Here is a 14,705-nt window from a genome sequence, read left to right as displayed (position 1 = left end):
CTCTGTTTCTTTTTTCTCTTCTTTAACTACTTGACTCTTTCCTCCTGTAAATTTGTCCTCCTTTGCTCTCCCCTCTCCCCCTCTCCCCCTCTCCCCCTCTCCCCCTCTCCCTTCCTCCTCTCCCTCAGCCATCAGGGCCAGACGACGTGCTGGGATCATCCAAAAATGACGGAGCTGTACCAGGCACTGGGTAAGACAGAGACAATTAAAGAGTTCCCTCTCTGAGCTTTTTCCACTTAGGCCCTTACCGGCCACCTCCGCAGGGCCTTCGCCACCGTCACCCCGTACCTCATTAAGGCCCCATATTTCAGACACCCCCGAGATGGACGACACTGGTCTACTTAACCTGCAGGACCGATTGGCCGGCTCTGTGATTAGCTATTTCCTGCATTTAAATTAATTGTGATTTAAATGGCATCGGGTTCCTTTTATTAATGGGATCTGACAAGGGGATTGTCCACACACACACGTAGAGATACTATCAGGGATGGAGGGAGCGGCATTATGTAGCAACATGGCCCCTGCTAATGACTCACTGATGGGCTGATAAATGCAGGGAGAATGAGGGCAGACGAGGGTGGTCTGTCTCATCTGGAGGGAGAGAGGGAAAGAGAGTAGGAGAGGGAGAGAGAGGGAGGGAGAGAGGGGGAGAGTGAGAGGCAGAGTAGAAGGTAGTAGAGAGGGGGGAGAGGGAGAGAGAGAGAGGGAGAAGGAGAGAGGGAGAGAGAGGGGGAGAGAGTGAGAGGGAGAGTAAAAGGTAGTAGAGAGGGGGTTTGTTTTCTCTTTTGTCCTTGCCCTCTGATCATCTCTTTTTCATTTTTTTCTCTCTCTCCCTCCCTCCCTCATTAGCTGATCTGAACAACATCAAGTTCTCAGCGTACCGGACGGCCATGAAGCTGCGGCGGGTGCAGAAGGCTCTGAGATGTACGTATTGTGTTTCATTCAACTCTTATATTCCGTAACTTGGGTGGGAAGCTGGAGCTCCAGAGCAGTGTGTGCAGGCTTTTGTTCCAGCCCAGCTATAACACACCTAATTCAACCAGAAAAGTAATTTCATTTTAGACCATGATTAGTGAAATCAGGAGTTGGCCATTCCCTTCCTTAAGTCCTGGGGTATATCTGCCACCAAGGTCACCACTACCAATCAAAGTCATTGATTAGCCTAGCGCTAACTTGCTAGCTACAACTCCTCATCCAACCAGATCCCCTTCTCTCCTTCATTAGGTCTAAATCATTGCCATGCATGCTAATTAAACTCATTAATTGGCCCAGTTAAGGTAATTAGCCAAGGCCATGTGGATGAGTGAGGCATAAATGTGTGTGTGTACCCTCCAGGACCAAGCGTAGTGGCTTTATCTTCCACTTTCCAGACCTCCCCCCTCTCCTCCTCTCCTCCATCCCTCCCTCCCTCCTTCCCTGGCTCCACCTGACCCTGAGTCAGCCCTGAGGCCACGCTTCGCCATGGTCATCCGTTCACCCTCCTATTGCTCTCTCTTCCTCTCTCCCTCTCTCTATTTTTCTCTCTCTAGCCTGCCTCATCGTGTGCTGGTCTGCTAGTCCGTGTCGTTAGGATAATTAATTGCCAGGCTACCATAGTAACTACTGAGTTTCTCCGTCTCTCTCTCTGTCTCTGTCTCTCTCTCCCTCCCTCACTCTCTCTCGGTATGGATGATTGAGGAAGGCTCTATAAAAGCACATCGAAAATGTATTCTAGTGTCTCCTCTCCTCTTCCAACCCTAACCCACTCCAGCCATGTCCTCTCCTTTCCCAACCCTAACCCACTCCACCCATGTCCTCTCCTTTCCCAACCCTAACCCACTCCAGCCATGTCCTCTCCTTTCCCAACCCTAACCCACTCCAGCCATGTCCTCTCCTTTCCCAACCCTAACCCACTCCAGCCATGTCCTCTCCTTTCCCAACCCTAACCCACTCCAGCCATGTCCTCTCCTTTCCCAACCCTAACCCACTCCAGCCATGTCCTCTCCTTTCCCAACCCTAACCCACTCCAGCCATGTCCTCTCCTTTCCCAACCCTAACCCACTCCAGCCATGTCCTCTCCTTTCCCAACCCTAACCCACTCCAGCCATGTCCTCTCCTTTCCCAACCCTAACCCACTCCAGCCATGTCCTCTCCTTTCCCAACCCTAACCCACTCCAGCCATGTCCTCTCCTTTCCCAACCCTTATATCTCCAGTCCTCTACCCAGCCTGGGATGGCCATTCAAATTAGTTTAGAGGAGCAAAATCACATTTGGTTTGACGCTCCCATAATCTGTCAGGGTTTAAGTGGGAGAAAAGGTGAATAAGTGTTCTCTCCTTCACGCTCCTGTCCCTGGTGGTCCGTCTGTGTGTGTGTGTGTGTGTGTGTGTGTGTGTGTGTGTGTGTGTGTGTGTGCACCCATCCAGTGGACCTGCTGACGCTGGTGAGTGTGGTGGACGTGTTCAGGGAGCAGGATCTGCAGCATGGGGAACATGTGATGGATGTGGTGGAGATGATCCATGCCCTGACCGGCCTGTACGAGAGACTGGAGGAGGAGAGGAGGGCCATCGTGGTCAACATCCCTCTCTGTGTGGACATGTGTCTCAACTGGCTGCTCAATGTCTATGACAGGTACTACTTACCACTGACCTTTAACCTTGACCCTTGACCCTGAACCTTACATGACATCAACCAGGCCAGGTCATGTGTTGTAACTGGCTGCTCAGTGCATCAATGTCTGACAGGTACTTGATACCACATTACTTCACTTGGTCTTATATTACCTTTAAGTGGTTGGAAATATAAAATAAACACTAATTGGCCAGTAAGATTAAGATTACGTCTGCATACAACACGTCTACTTTCACAAAGGTTATTTAGACAGTTTCAGTCAAGAACCTTTTTCATGACCTTGAGTTAAGCATTAATTTGTGTTCAGATATACAGTTTAATCTTCATCTAATTAGTGACTGTTCATTCCACTTGTGTTGTTAGCTACTTGTACGTGCCACTTTGAGCTATTATGTTCTAATTAACCAAATAACTCTGTGTTTGTCATCGGTTTCATATGCAGCACTGTTCTATGTGTGTCACTCGAAACCCCTGCAGTTAACATTACTGCCAATATAATCTCTCACATATCCTTGGCCAAATTCACCGTCTTCCCACGATCAAGGTCCATCACTCTCTGCTAGTCCAATGCTATGATTGGCCGAGAGCCCTCTCAGAGTGGCGTCTCATTGGTGAAGTAGGCTCTGTGCCTGGGAGGCTGTGTCGTGAGTAGGATCACAGAGAGGCTGTAGCTCAATCAAGCGGGCAGGTGTCCAATCAGGGCCATTGAGACCCAGCAGAAAGCCTTCACTGTTTGATTCTGATTGCCCCGACCCCGTCTCTCTCTGCCAACTGCCAAGCCCTCCGCAGACAATCTGAGAGGCACAATTCCCGGTGAACATAAAAAAAAGAGGGGGGAATAAACAGCCAATTTTTTTTCTAAACTCTATACATTTGTTTTATGGCCCTTAACTACCTGCTGCTAATGAGTGGAAATCAGCATTTTACCCTTTACATGCATTCCCTGTAATTGCTTTTTTGTTTTCCGATAAACGCCGGCTGTGAATGCGAATGAGCTGAGCATGCAGTGGGATCTGTATGTGTGTGTGTGTGTGTGTGTGTGTGTGAAGTGTGAGCTGTAATCATCATGAGGTCTCCCCACAGACTGTTAGGGAGTGTTGTGTTCTCAGTATTACTAAAGAGAAAAGCAGATTTTTTCCCTCTCTTTTCTCTGGTTATTTTTGGAGAGTGGGTCGGTTGGAGTGATTTTGAGTCAGGATAAATGTGTGTGTAGGTCTCCCCCTGCCTCTCCCTAGGTCTGCCCCTGCCTCTCCCTAGGTCTCCCCTTGCCTCTCCCTAGGTCTCCCCCTGCCTCTCCCTAGGTCTCCCCAGGTCTCCCCCTGCGTCTCCCCTTGCCTCTCCCTAGGTCTGCCCCTGCTTCCCCCTAGGTCTGCCCCTGCTTCCCCCTAGGTCTCCCCCTGCTTCATTTACATTTTAGTCATTTAGCAGACGCTCTTATCCAGAGCGACTTACAGTTAGTGCATACAATTTTTCATACTGGCCCCCCGTGGGAATCGAACCCACAACCCTGGCGTTGCAAACGCCATGCTCTACCAACTGAGCTACATCCCTGCCGGCCATTCCCTCCCCTACCCTGGACGACGCTGGGCCAATTGTGCGCCACCCCAAGGGTCTCCCGGTCGCGGCCGGCTACGACAGAGCCTGGATTCGAACCAGGATCTCTAGTGGCACAGCTGTGTGAGAACATTAGTCAGTGTGAGAACATGACTAATGTTCTGCACCACTCGGTCTCCCCCTGCCTCCCCCTACGTCTCCCCCTGCCTCCTCCTAGGTCTCCCCCTGCCTCCCCCTTGGTCTCCTGGGCACACTGTAACAGTGACTATAATGACAGGGAATGGCAGTAATGTTCTCTGTGACTCTAATGTTCTCCTACTGACTCTGATCTGCTGCTAAGCTCCACATCCACTCTAATAGCAGTACTGCCCTCCCACTAACTCTGCCTCTGTTCAGCCTCTGACTCTGTTCTCACACTGACTAATGTTCTCACACAGACTCTAATGTTCTCACACAGACTCTAATGTTCTCACACAGACTCTAATGTTCTCACACTGACTAATGTTCTCACACAGACTCTAATGTTCTCACACAGACTCTAATGTTCTCACACTGACTATTGTTCTCACACTGACTAATGTTCTCACACTGACTAATGTTCTCACACAGACTCTAATGTTCCCCCAGTGACTTTAACATCTCTTATATTCTCACATAGACTCGCACTGCCTCTAATGTACTCCCACTGCCTCTAATGTACTCCCACTACCTCTAATGTACTCCCACTGCCTCTAATGGACTCTGCAGTCTCCTGACTCCTATTTTGTCACACATTAAAGGTAGTGCTTCTATGTAACTATCCGACTGTCATTGACTCCCACTGCCTCTAATGTTCTTTAAATGACTGTAATCCCCTCCTGACTCTGCTGTCAAGGCAGAGAAAAGAAAAGCAGCAAAGCTCCCTACTAAAGCCAGTAACAGCAGCCCTGTCCTTCCCCTCTCTCTGACTCTAGTGCCAGTGTCCCTGTGCCTCCCAGACACACATATATAATGTGACCCATTTAAGTCAGGACACAGCTCTCCCAGTCCCAACCCAACTCTGTGGCCTTGCCATTGGCCAGAGAACACTGTTTATGGATATGTTCCTGCCTCTAATCCCCTTGTTTTCGCAGTGTAAAGGCTTAGTTTATGTGTCTGTTTGCTTATGTAAATGTGTTTGTTCTGGCATATTCTACTTTTCATGTGCCCCTGAGTGTGTGCTTATATAGCTCTCTCTTTATTTTTTTATTATTTTTTTTTCTTTCTTTCTTTCTTTCTTTCTTTCTTTCTTTCTTTCTTTCTTTCTTTCTTTCTTTCTTTCTTTCTTTCTTTCTTTCTTTCTTTCTTTCTTTCTTTCTTTCTTTCTTTCTTTCTTTCTTTCTTTCTTTCTTTCTTTCTTTCTTTCTTTCTTTCTTTCTTTCTTTCTTTCTTTCTTTCTTTCTTTCTTTCTCCTGCCCTGCTTTATCCCTAGTGGTCGCAATGGGAAGATGCGTGTCCTCTCCTTCAAGACGGGACTGGTGAGCCTGTGCAATGCGGATGTTCAGGAGAAGTATAAATGTAAGTATGAGACCCTCTCATATAGACACCACAGCCCTGCAGCCCCCTAACAAAGGGCCAAAACAAAACCATCCTGATTGCAAGCATTACATAAAGACAACCACTTAGCCTAATGGAGAGAATTACTCTGCTGCACAATCATGGAGAAAGGCTCTCTCTCTCTTTATTTCTACAAAGTACATCGGGCTTTTAGGCAGAGATGAATACACTATGGTAGAGAGAACACACACACACACCACTCAGCTCTCTCTCTCTCTGGGCTCTGGCCCCTCTGGCTTCCCTTTTCGATGTTCAATTATGCGCTAATATTTCACTGGTGCCCAGCTCAGGGAAAGTAAAACCATTTTACAGCATCTTAACCGGATTTTACGACACAGCCTTGTAAATATGTAGAGAAGGGGGAGATGAGAGAGAATGAGCTCATCGGTATGAGATTTTAGACAGCCCCAGCGGGTCAGGGCAGGCCCACTGTCAGTTGGCACACCATCTGTGACAGCTTGTAAAAATTGAATGGCAACAGATTTTGAGTCTTTTTTTATGGCAGACGAAGCACAGAAGGCCTGATCCTGGAGGATTGTGAGGGTAGAGGGGGTGTGGTGGTGGTGGTGGTGGGGGTTGGGGGCAGTGATGCCAGCCATGCCAATTTGTCCCAGTGATTGATCACACATTTTTTCTCCTCAGCTCAGGGGAGAGATGACCCCTGATTATGCTAGTAAACAAGGGGGCGCATCTGGTGGCAGTGAGTGAGTGAACGTGGTGGTGTGGCAGACAGTGTGTGTGTGTGTGTGTGTGTGATTTTGTGCTTGCTTGCGTGTGTGTGTGCTTGTCTTCTGCTCCCCCCAGAGTCTGAGCCATGTGCAGGGGACAGGCAGGCAGGCTGGCTGTCAGGGTTCTGGCTGGGGCTGGTGCTATTTATACTGGCATTGTGCAGCACCTTCAAACACCTGTCAGTATCCATCTCCACAGTGACAGGCGGAATCATGACTCGCAGATGAAGGCCACTTTCAGAGCCTGACGAGGTAGCAAGCGCTAATGCAGCCCTTTTGTCTGCAATTAGATCAGCACGGCTGCCCTTCCTCTCTATCTCTCTCTCTCTCTCTCTCTCTCTCTCTCTATCTCTCTCTCTCTCTCTCTCTCTCTCTCTCTCGCTCTCTCTCTCTCTCTCTCTCTCTCTCTCTCTCTTTTTCCATTTTTGAATTTTAAATTAAAATCACTTCCTAAATTGACTGCCTTCAAAATCGAATTGACCCCAGCTCTGGTAAACATAATCTGGAACACATCTTCACATATAGAAGTGAATAGATTCCCATCCACACATATAGAAGTGAATAGATTCACATCCACGCATATAGAAGTGAATAGATTCCCATCCACACTTATAGAAGTGAATAGATTCCCATCCACGCATATAGAAGTGAATAGATTCACATCCACACATATAGAAGTGAATAGATTCACATCCACACATTCACACAGGTATACAGATACAATGCATAAACAATCTTGTGTACGAACTCACAAACACACACACGTTTTATTAACCCTCTATGTTTTATCAGACCTGTTCAGGCAGGTGTCTGGTCCAGGGGGTCTGACAGACCAGCGTCACCTCAGTATGCTGCTCTATGAAGCCATCCAGATCCCGCGACAGCTGGGAGAGGTGGCCGCCTTCGGAGGGAGCAATGTGGAGCCCAGTGTACGCAGCTGCTTCCGCATGGTGAGACCACACACACAGACTGACACACGCGCGCAAATACAAACACGCAGGCACGCATGCACACACACACTCCTTATAACCTCACCATACACTGGTTAAGGATACTATGGTAACACAGGCTATGAATTACCTCAATTCCATTTAGTTCAATTCCATACATTTTAATTAATTCCTTCAGGGGAAAGAGCACAATTAGATACATTACATGACCAAAAGTATGTGGACATGTGCTGAACATCTCATTCCAAAATCATGGGCATTAATATGGAGTTGGTCCCCCCTTTGCTGCTATAACAGCCTCCACTCTTCTGGGAAGGCTTTCCACCAGATGTTGGAACATTGCTGTGGGGACTTGCTTCCATTCAGCCACAAGCATTAGTGAGGTCCGGCACTGATGTTGGGCGATTAGGCCTGGCTTGCAGACGGCGTTCCAATTCATCCCAAATGTGTTCGATGGGGTTGAGGTCAGGGCTCTGTGCAGGCCAGTCAAGTTCTTCCACACCTATTTCGACAAACCATTTCTGTATGGACCTCGCTTTGTGCATGGGGGCATTGTCATGCTGAAACAGGAAAGGGCCTTCCACAAACTGTTGCCTACAATGATGAATAAGATACTAATGATATAGGCCTATATAAGAAATATAACAATTGAGATGTACAAACTATGGCATAAGGGAACGATGAGCGGATAAGAGGCAAGCCGTAATTTCGATTAAGACATAAATGACAAAGTAGTCGACATAACTATTTGTTCAGTACTTTTGAAATGTACAGTGACAGAATTCAGAACATGGGCCGTTCTTACAGTATTCTCCCAGTACACCAAGTCAGAACCGTAGGATAAATAAAGGGGACATATAAACAGACAATGAAAGCTTACGATATTCAATGATGACATTTCTCTAAAACAGGCCATAGGCCTCTCGAGTGGCCCAGTGGTCTAAGGCACTGCATCGCAGTGCTAGCTGTGCCATCCTGGTTTGAATCCAGGCTCTGCTGTAGCCGGCCGCAACCGGGAGACCAATGGGGCGGCGCACAATTGGCCCAGGGTAGGGGAGGGAATGGCAGGCAGGGAGGTAGCTCAGTTGATAGAGCATGGCGTTTGCAACGCCAGGGTTGTGGGTTCGATTCCCACGGGGGGCCAGTATGAAAATAATAATGTATGCACTAACTGTAAGTCGCTCTGGATAAGAGCGTCTGCTAAATGACGAAAATGTAATGTGCGCCACCAAGTCAGAACAGTAGGTTAAGTTCTGAGGGGGAGAGAGACCAAATTCTTAAGGTAAGACACATGGGCTACTAACAGCATACTACACCACATACACTTAGTATTACTTTCTTAGCTACTGAATACATATCTCCCTGGCAGAAATATTGCATCATTTATGCAGCAGTATACAAGACATACAGTATTTTTGGACCGTTGTTGTGCTGTACTCACTTGAACATCGCGCGGCGGTCCTTCTTGTGGGCAAACTTTGTCATCAAAGTCTGGCATTCTCTGGATTTATGGTGCTTTCAATACAACTGGGAACTCTGAAAAAAACAAGGTTGAATCATGACATCAGTGCTCTTCAGGTCGGAGCTCTAGAAAGAGTTCCCAGTTGTCTTGAACGTACTGAAGTCTGCGATTTCCCAGTTCCGAGTTTCCAGTTGTTTTGAACGCGGCAGAAATCATGCTGGATTGACAGCATGGCCAATGTATTCAACCTTTTCTGCCCCATGGTGTTGCGTGTAAATGTTTATCCTTTTAAGCTTGGAAAAGAGACCCTTTCAGACAGATGTTTTAAATCCTTAAACCCAGACTTGGACCACACACCGTCTCTACCGAATAGCAGGCAGAGGAAGCAGTGATTGCTTTGGGACGCTGCAGTTATCCTTTGATTCCTTCCAAACCACTCATTGTTGAATTTGCGATTTCCGACTTGTTGTGTAATGTTTATGGCCAATGGCCAATGAGCACAGATATGTTTTATCTATAATTTATCTTCATATGACAAGGATTGAAAAGGATTTGCCAGTAGATTGTCAACGTGACTCATGATTCGTAGGGCGGCAGGTAGTTTAGTGGTTAAGAACGTTGGGCCAGTAACCGAAAGGTCGCTGGTTCTAATCCCAGACTAGGTGAAAAATCTGTCGATGTGCCCTTGAGAAAGGCACTTAACCCTAATTGCTCCTGTAAGTCGCTCTGGATAAGAGCGTCTGCTAAATGACTCAAATGTAATGATGATGACTGCTTGTAAGATTTTGAAAGTATGATGTTGACATTATCAGTCCAATCAAAGCTACGGTATGTATAATGTGATTTGACGTCATTTTATCTGTGGCCAATGACCTTGAGCCTTCTTGGATGGGCACTTCTAATGTACTGTACATCTATGGCAGCACCCAAGGAGGCTTATACTGCCTCCGTGTAGATTCGGCGGTGACGTAGTGTCTCCATGAGTGACAGAACACTGAGCCAATCACAGCGCAACTAGAGAAGATTACCAACGCCTACACTCTGTATTTTCGCTGACTGCCCTTCCACCACAGAAAGCACTGAGCTAGGCTGAAACACCTGCATTTTGGAGCTGCCTTACTCAAGAAAGAGACCATGTTGGTATGCGGCTTTATTAACTCAAGAATATATATTTTTTTATGTTGTTTGCGAACTGATATGTGACATATTTTTGCTAGCACTGAATGACGGGTCGCCACTGGCCCTAAGCCCTTTATGGAGTGGCCACTTGCTGATGTGTTTGATAGTGTCAATCACTTGAATCCACCACTTTTTGGGGCAAAATGACAATTGAGACGATCAGAGCGCACTTGTATCCCAACTGCAACTTGTCAATATTCCAAAAACCTTTCCTGAGCATCTTGTGTTCCCCTGCGATTCCCTATGAAACACTGCCAGACAGACCCCTACTCTGCCAAACAGCACCGAAGCACACACGTCGCCACTCACCAGTCACTTGATAAGCTGATTGAGGCCTGGCTGCTCAATGTGCCTGCTAGCTACTACTTGCTAGATTCATTGACAAACACAGTTGGAACTTAGCTAGCTAGCAGTGTGTAGCTTGTGCATTATTTACGATAGTTTGACAGCTTGCAGATGATGAAGTTGTAGACATGTTATTGTTCTCAGAAATCAGTCCTGAGCGATGCACTATCTAGTTTTTATGCACATTTTTTTACTTGAAAAATACTGCACCAAACACCTTAGCTACAGTAGATGTAGAATTGTGCGACTAAGACTTCCTCGGCAAAAACGTGTCTAAATTAACCCCTTAAGGATCAGACCCTTTTTTTCAATTTTCGCCTAAAATGGCATGCCCAAATCTAACTGCCTGTAGCTCAAGGCCTGAAGCAAGGTTATGCATATTCTTGATACCATTTGAAAGGAAACACTTTGAAGCTTGTGGTAATGTGAAATTGATGTAGGAGAATATAACACATTAGATCTGGTAAAAGATAATACAAACAAAAAAATGTGTTTTCTATAAAACATTTTGTTCCATCTTTGAAATGCAAGAGAAAGGCCACAATATAATATTGCAGTTTAGGCACAATTTAGAATTTAGCCACTAGATGGCATCAGTTTGTGTGCAAAGTTTCAGATTGATCCAGTGAAGCATTGCAATACTGGACTATTTTGTATCAAGTCTGCCCAAATGTGCCGAATTGGTAAATTGATACATTTTCAAGTACATAACTATAGAGACCATACAAAAATGATATGGTAATACAAAATGTAAGTTTACACACTCCCAGGAATGTCATACATGATGGATCATTAGCTTATACACTAACTTTCACACATCTAGATGGCCGGGCGGGGTGGGTGTGGAGCCAGAGACAGCAGGGGTTCAAACTGTAGAACCCAGTTCCTACATTTGAATATAAAAATTGATTTTATCAAACAAACTATGCTACATTTTATCTCTGGGACCCTTAGGATGACAAATCAGAGCAAGATTACTGAATGTAAGTACATTATTTACCTTCAGAGGTGAATGTATCAAACCAGTTGCCGTGATACGTTTTTTGTTGCTGTGCACTCTCCTCAAACAATAGCATGGTATTTTTTCACTGTAATAGCTACTGTACATTGGACAGTGCAGTTAGATTAACAAGAATTTTAGCTTTCTGTCCATATAAGACATGGCTGTGTCCTGGAAAGTTTGCTGTTACTTACAATAGTCATGCTAATCACATTAGCGCACGTTAGCTCAACCATCCCATATACGGGACACTGATCCCGTAGAGGTTAACCCCCTAGAGTCGATGTCCGCGCCCCCGCGGAAATCTAATTAGCATAATATAAAAATCCTCATATAATATGACTCCCCCCCTTCCCCTGGCTCAGACATGGCTTAGACTCTTATGGGTTAGTTACAGATTTCTTAATTTATCTTAATTAATTCTGACTATTTTAAGGAAGTGACAATTATGAGGAAGTGGCTATGTTGTTGCTACGGTGACTCAGGAGGGACAAACAACAGTGCCTGCCAGGGTACGATATGTGAACATATCCACATCAAACCACACCCCAAGACAACTCGTTTGGCTTCAGTCTTGGCCGCTAGCATTTCTTAGTGCAGTCGCCCTTTAAGAATTTTAGAGAAATGTATCTGGTTCAAAATACTTGTGTAGGTGGAACTTGGTTCAAAAGACTTGTGTAGGTGGAACCATATGGAATCTATGGGGTGTAACAAATTTGTTAGTTTTGCTGTTGCGAGATGGAGACATGCAAGAACTGTAAACAACTCTTTCTTCCCATTCCACTGCTGCTGCTGAGGGCATTGTCATTTCCACTCTCATACATGGGGGGTTCAGCTTTTTGGAATCCCGCCTCGTGGCATTTAGCTCAGGAGAGAAACGAATTATAGATTTGGGATGAGCGGGGACCAGGTTTTTGGGAGGTGGCCTTTTTAAAACCATCCTAAAACCCTTAATTCTTCCCTTTTTTTACAGCCAATCCTTAAATAAATCTCACTCTATTCCCATCCATACTTCTGATATCAACTAGGGGTGATTTAAACCCCTTCATATCACTATTTGCTCTATGCCAATGCTTTTATGAGCAGCCTGAATGATCAGTGTAGTGCCCAAATAGACAATTTATCACATTGGCATGGTAATGAAGTCAAAGTGAGGGGATGACGCGCTGGCACCTCCTGTGGGCGGAGGGCGGAGAGGTGTATTGGAGTCATTGATGACAGCGGGGCAGATTGGTTTGGCTCTACATGGAGGATGGGAGGATCAGAGAGAGGGAGGGAGTTTCACTACTGTAGGCATGCTGTGCTTTGGCGCTCGGTGGTCTGTGTGTATAGAGAGACCAGCCTGTTGTGCTCTGTGAGGTGATGCAGTGTGTGAGTTGTGTGTTTTCTGTGTGTTGTTGCTTTGTGTAGTCAGTGTGTTAGCTAAGTTTTGATGTGGCCAGAATAATCTATATATGCTTTGATTTGATTATTATTTTAATCAATGTATACTTTGCAGTGTTCAGTGTACTCAGTGGGCTCAATATGCTGAAATATTCATCCTCCCACAATCAGAGCTGGCTACTGAAACATAGAGCAGAGAGGAGAGGAGAGTCGAGGAGAGGTGAGCAGGGCAGAGAAAAGAGCAGTGAGGAGAGGAGCCTCATTCCCCTGGAGAACTCTCACTCTAGCACTCCTCCTCGGCCATGACACACAGACACACACACACACACACACATTCACACATTAATTACGCTGCTTTGGTTGAGTTGGGACGAGACTCCAGGGAAATCAATATTTTAATGCATTCTGATGCACACTTAATGAGAATTTTACACGTTACGGATTTTCTGCGCTTGGCAAGTCTCTCCTTTATTAGCCTGACTCCCTTTCATCCTATTTTTCTGCTCGTCTCTGGAATGCCGGAATGGCTTTGGAACGTTAGAACCGCAACAGGTCCTCTGACAAAGTCACCACGCTCACTGGCCGCTATCAACTTCCTCTTTCTCTGTTTGTGCTTTCTGCAGCAGTTTATATACGAGTTCTTCCAGGGTAACTTTAAGTCAATATGCCATTACCTTGTAATAAGTAGCCTACAGTAAATACAGGCAATTTGATGAAGTGGTAAGTAAATTGTACTGCATACCTGTACTAGATAATAGCATTTTACAGACAAACAAACAGGAGAAAAAACAAACATAAGTTACTCTGGTATAATGTTTCCCATGTTCTTCCTCCCGTAGGCCCCAGGGAAGCTAGCCATCGAGGTATCGCACTTCCTGGAGTGGATGAGTCTGGAGCCCCAGTCTGTAGTGTGGCTGGCTGTTCTGCAGCGTGTGGCTGTGTCCGAGTCAGCCAAGCACCAGGCCAAGTGTTACATCTGTAAACAGTGCCCCATCAAGGGATTCAGGTTGGTCTATTGTACCTCTATCAAATATGAAAAAAGGTGGATGTATGCACACGCACACAAAAACAACATCTGGGTTGAGAATAGAGCTATTACTAGGGCCTCTCTAATGTACTGACTGTGACATGATCATCCGTTCTGCTGATCTATCCTGACAGGTACCGCAGTCTTAAACAATTCAATGTGGACATCTGCCAGACGTGCTTCCTCACAGGACGCACCACCAAGGGAAAGAAGCTCCACTACCCCATCATGGAGTACTATACCCCAGTAAGAAGGAGTGCTACACCCAGGCTGCCTCACGAATGGCACCCTATTAAAATAAAAAAGTAGTGCACTATGTAGGGAATAGGGTGCCCATAGTACTACATAGTAGTGCACTATACAGGGAATAGGGTGCCATTTCAGACACAGCCCACACTACGCTCTACACTACCATCTTAAAGGGGCGATCTGCAGTTCAAACAATAACAAAGCGACACCCCTCCACTGTTTTGGTAAAAAGCTGAGTCCATAATAAGTATATAGGTTGTATGTTGGGAGCTTTTGGGAAAGAGCACAGTTAGAAAGATATGGCATATAGAAGCAAACCAGATGGACATCATGAAAATGACCGGAGAGGTTGAGAGTAGAAGTTCAGGAGAAAAAAAAAAAAAAAAAAAAATTTAATTATTGTAAAATTGACTGTGTCCATAAGGTGTAGATAGTAAGTATAGGCTGGAAGTAGAGGCCTGGGCATTGTTGTTCACTAATGTACCCCAAGTAGGGAAAGGATGGCGGGGTTGAAAAGTAATAAAGGGGAGTATATATATAAAAAAACATGGGGGATTGGAAGTGATGCAGACAATTACATTGATAGAAGTTACAATCTATCTGCAATATTAAGCTGATCTACCCCCATAAAAAAATAAAATAAA

General features: G+C 45.7%; 1 protein-coding gene across 1 annotated transcript in view; it reads left to right on the top strand.

The window, feature by feature from the left end:
* drp2 (dystrophin related protein 2) overlaps positions 1–14,705 on the top strand; it is a 123,749-nt gene that overhangs the window by 86,146 nt on the left and 22,898 nt on the right. The window contains exons 10-16 of the mRNA XM_041853035.2: positions 129–190; positions 850–924; positions 2,405–2,609; positions 5,614–5,699; positions 7,259–7,416; positions 13,625–13,791; positions 13,947–14,058. Of these exons, the coding sequence (XP_041708969.1) occupies positions 129–190; positions 850–924; positions 2,405–2,609; positions 5,614–5,699; positions 7,259–7,416; positions 13,625–13,791; positions 13,947–14,058 (865 nt within the window). The remainder of the gene's footprint in view (positions 1–128; positions 191–849; positions 925–2,404; positions 2,610–5,613; positions 5,700–7,258; positions 7,417–13,624; positions 13,792–13,946; positions 14,059–14,705) is intronic.

The sequence above is a fragment of the Coregonus clupeaformis genome, chromosome 3 (genome assembly GCF_020615455.1).
Source record: "Coregonus clupeaformis isolate EN_2021a chromosome 3, ASM2061545v1, whole genome shotgun sequence".
Lineage (NCBI taxonomy): Eukaryota > Metazoa > Chordata > Actinopteri > Salmoniformes > Salmonidae > Coregonus > Coregonus clupeaformis.
This window is presented reverse-complemented; position numbering and strand designations above follow the sequence as displayed.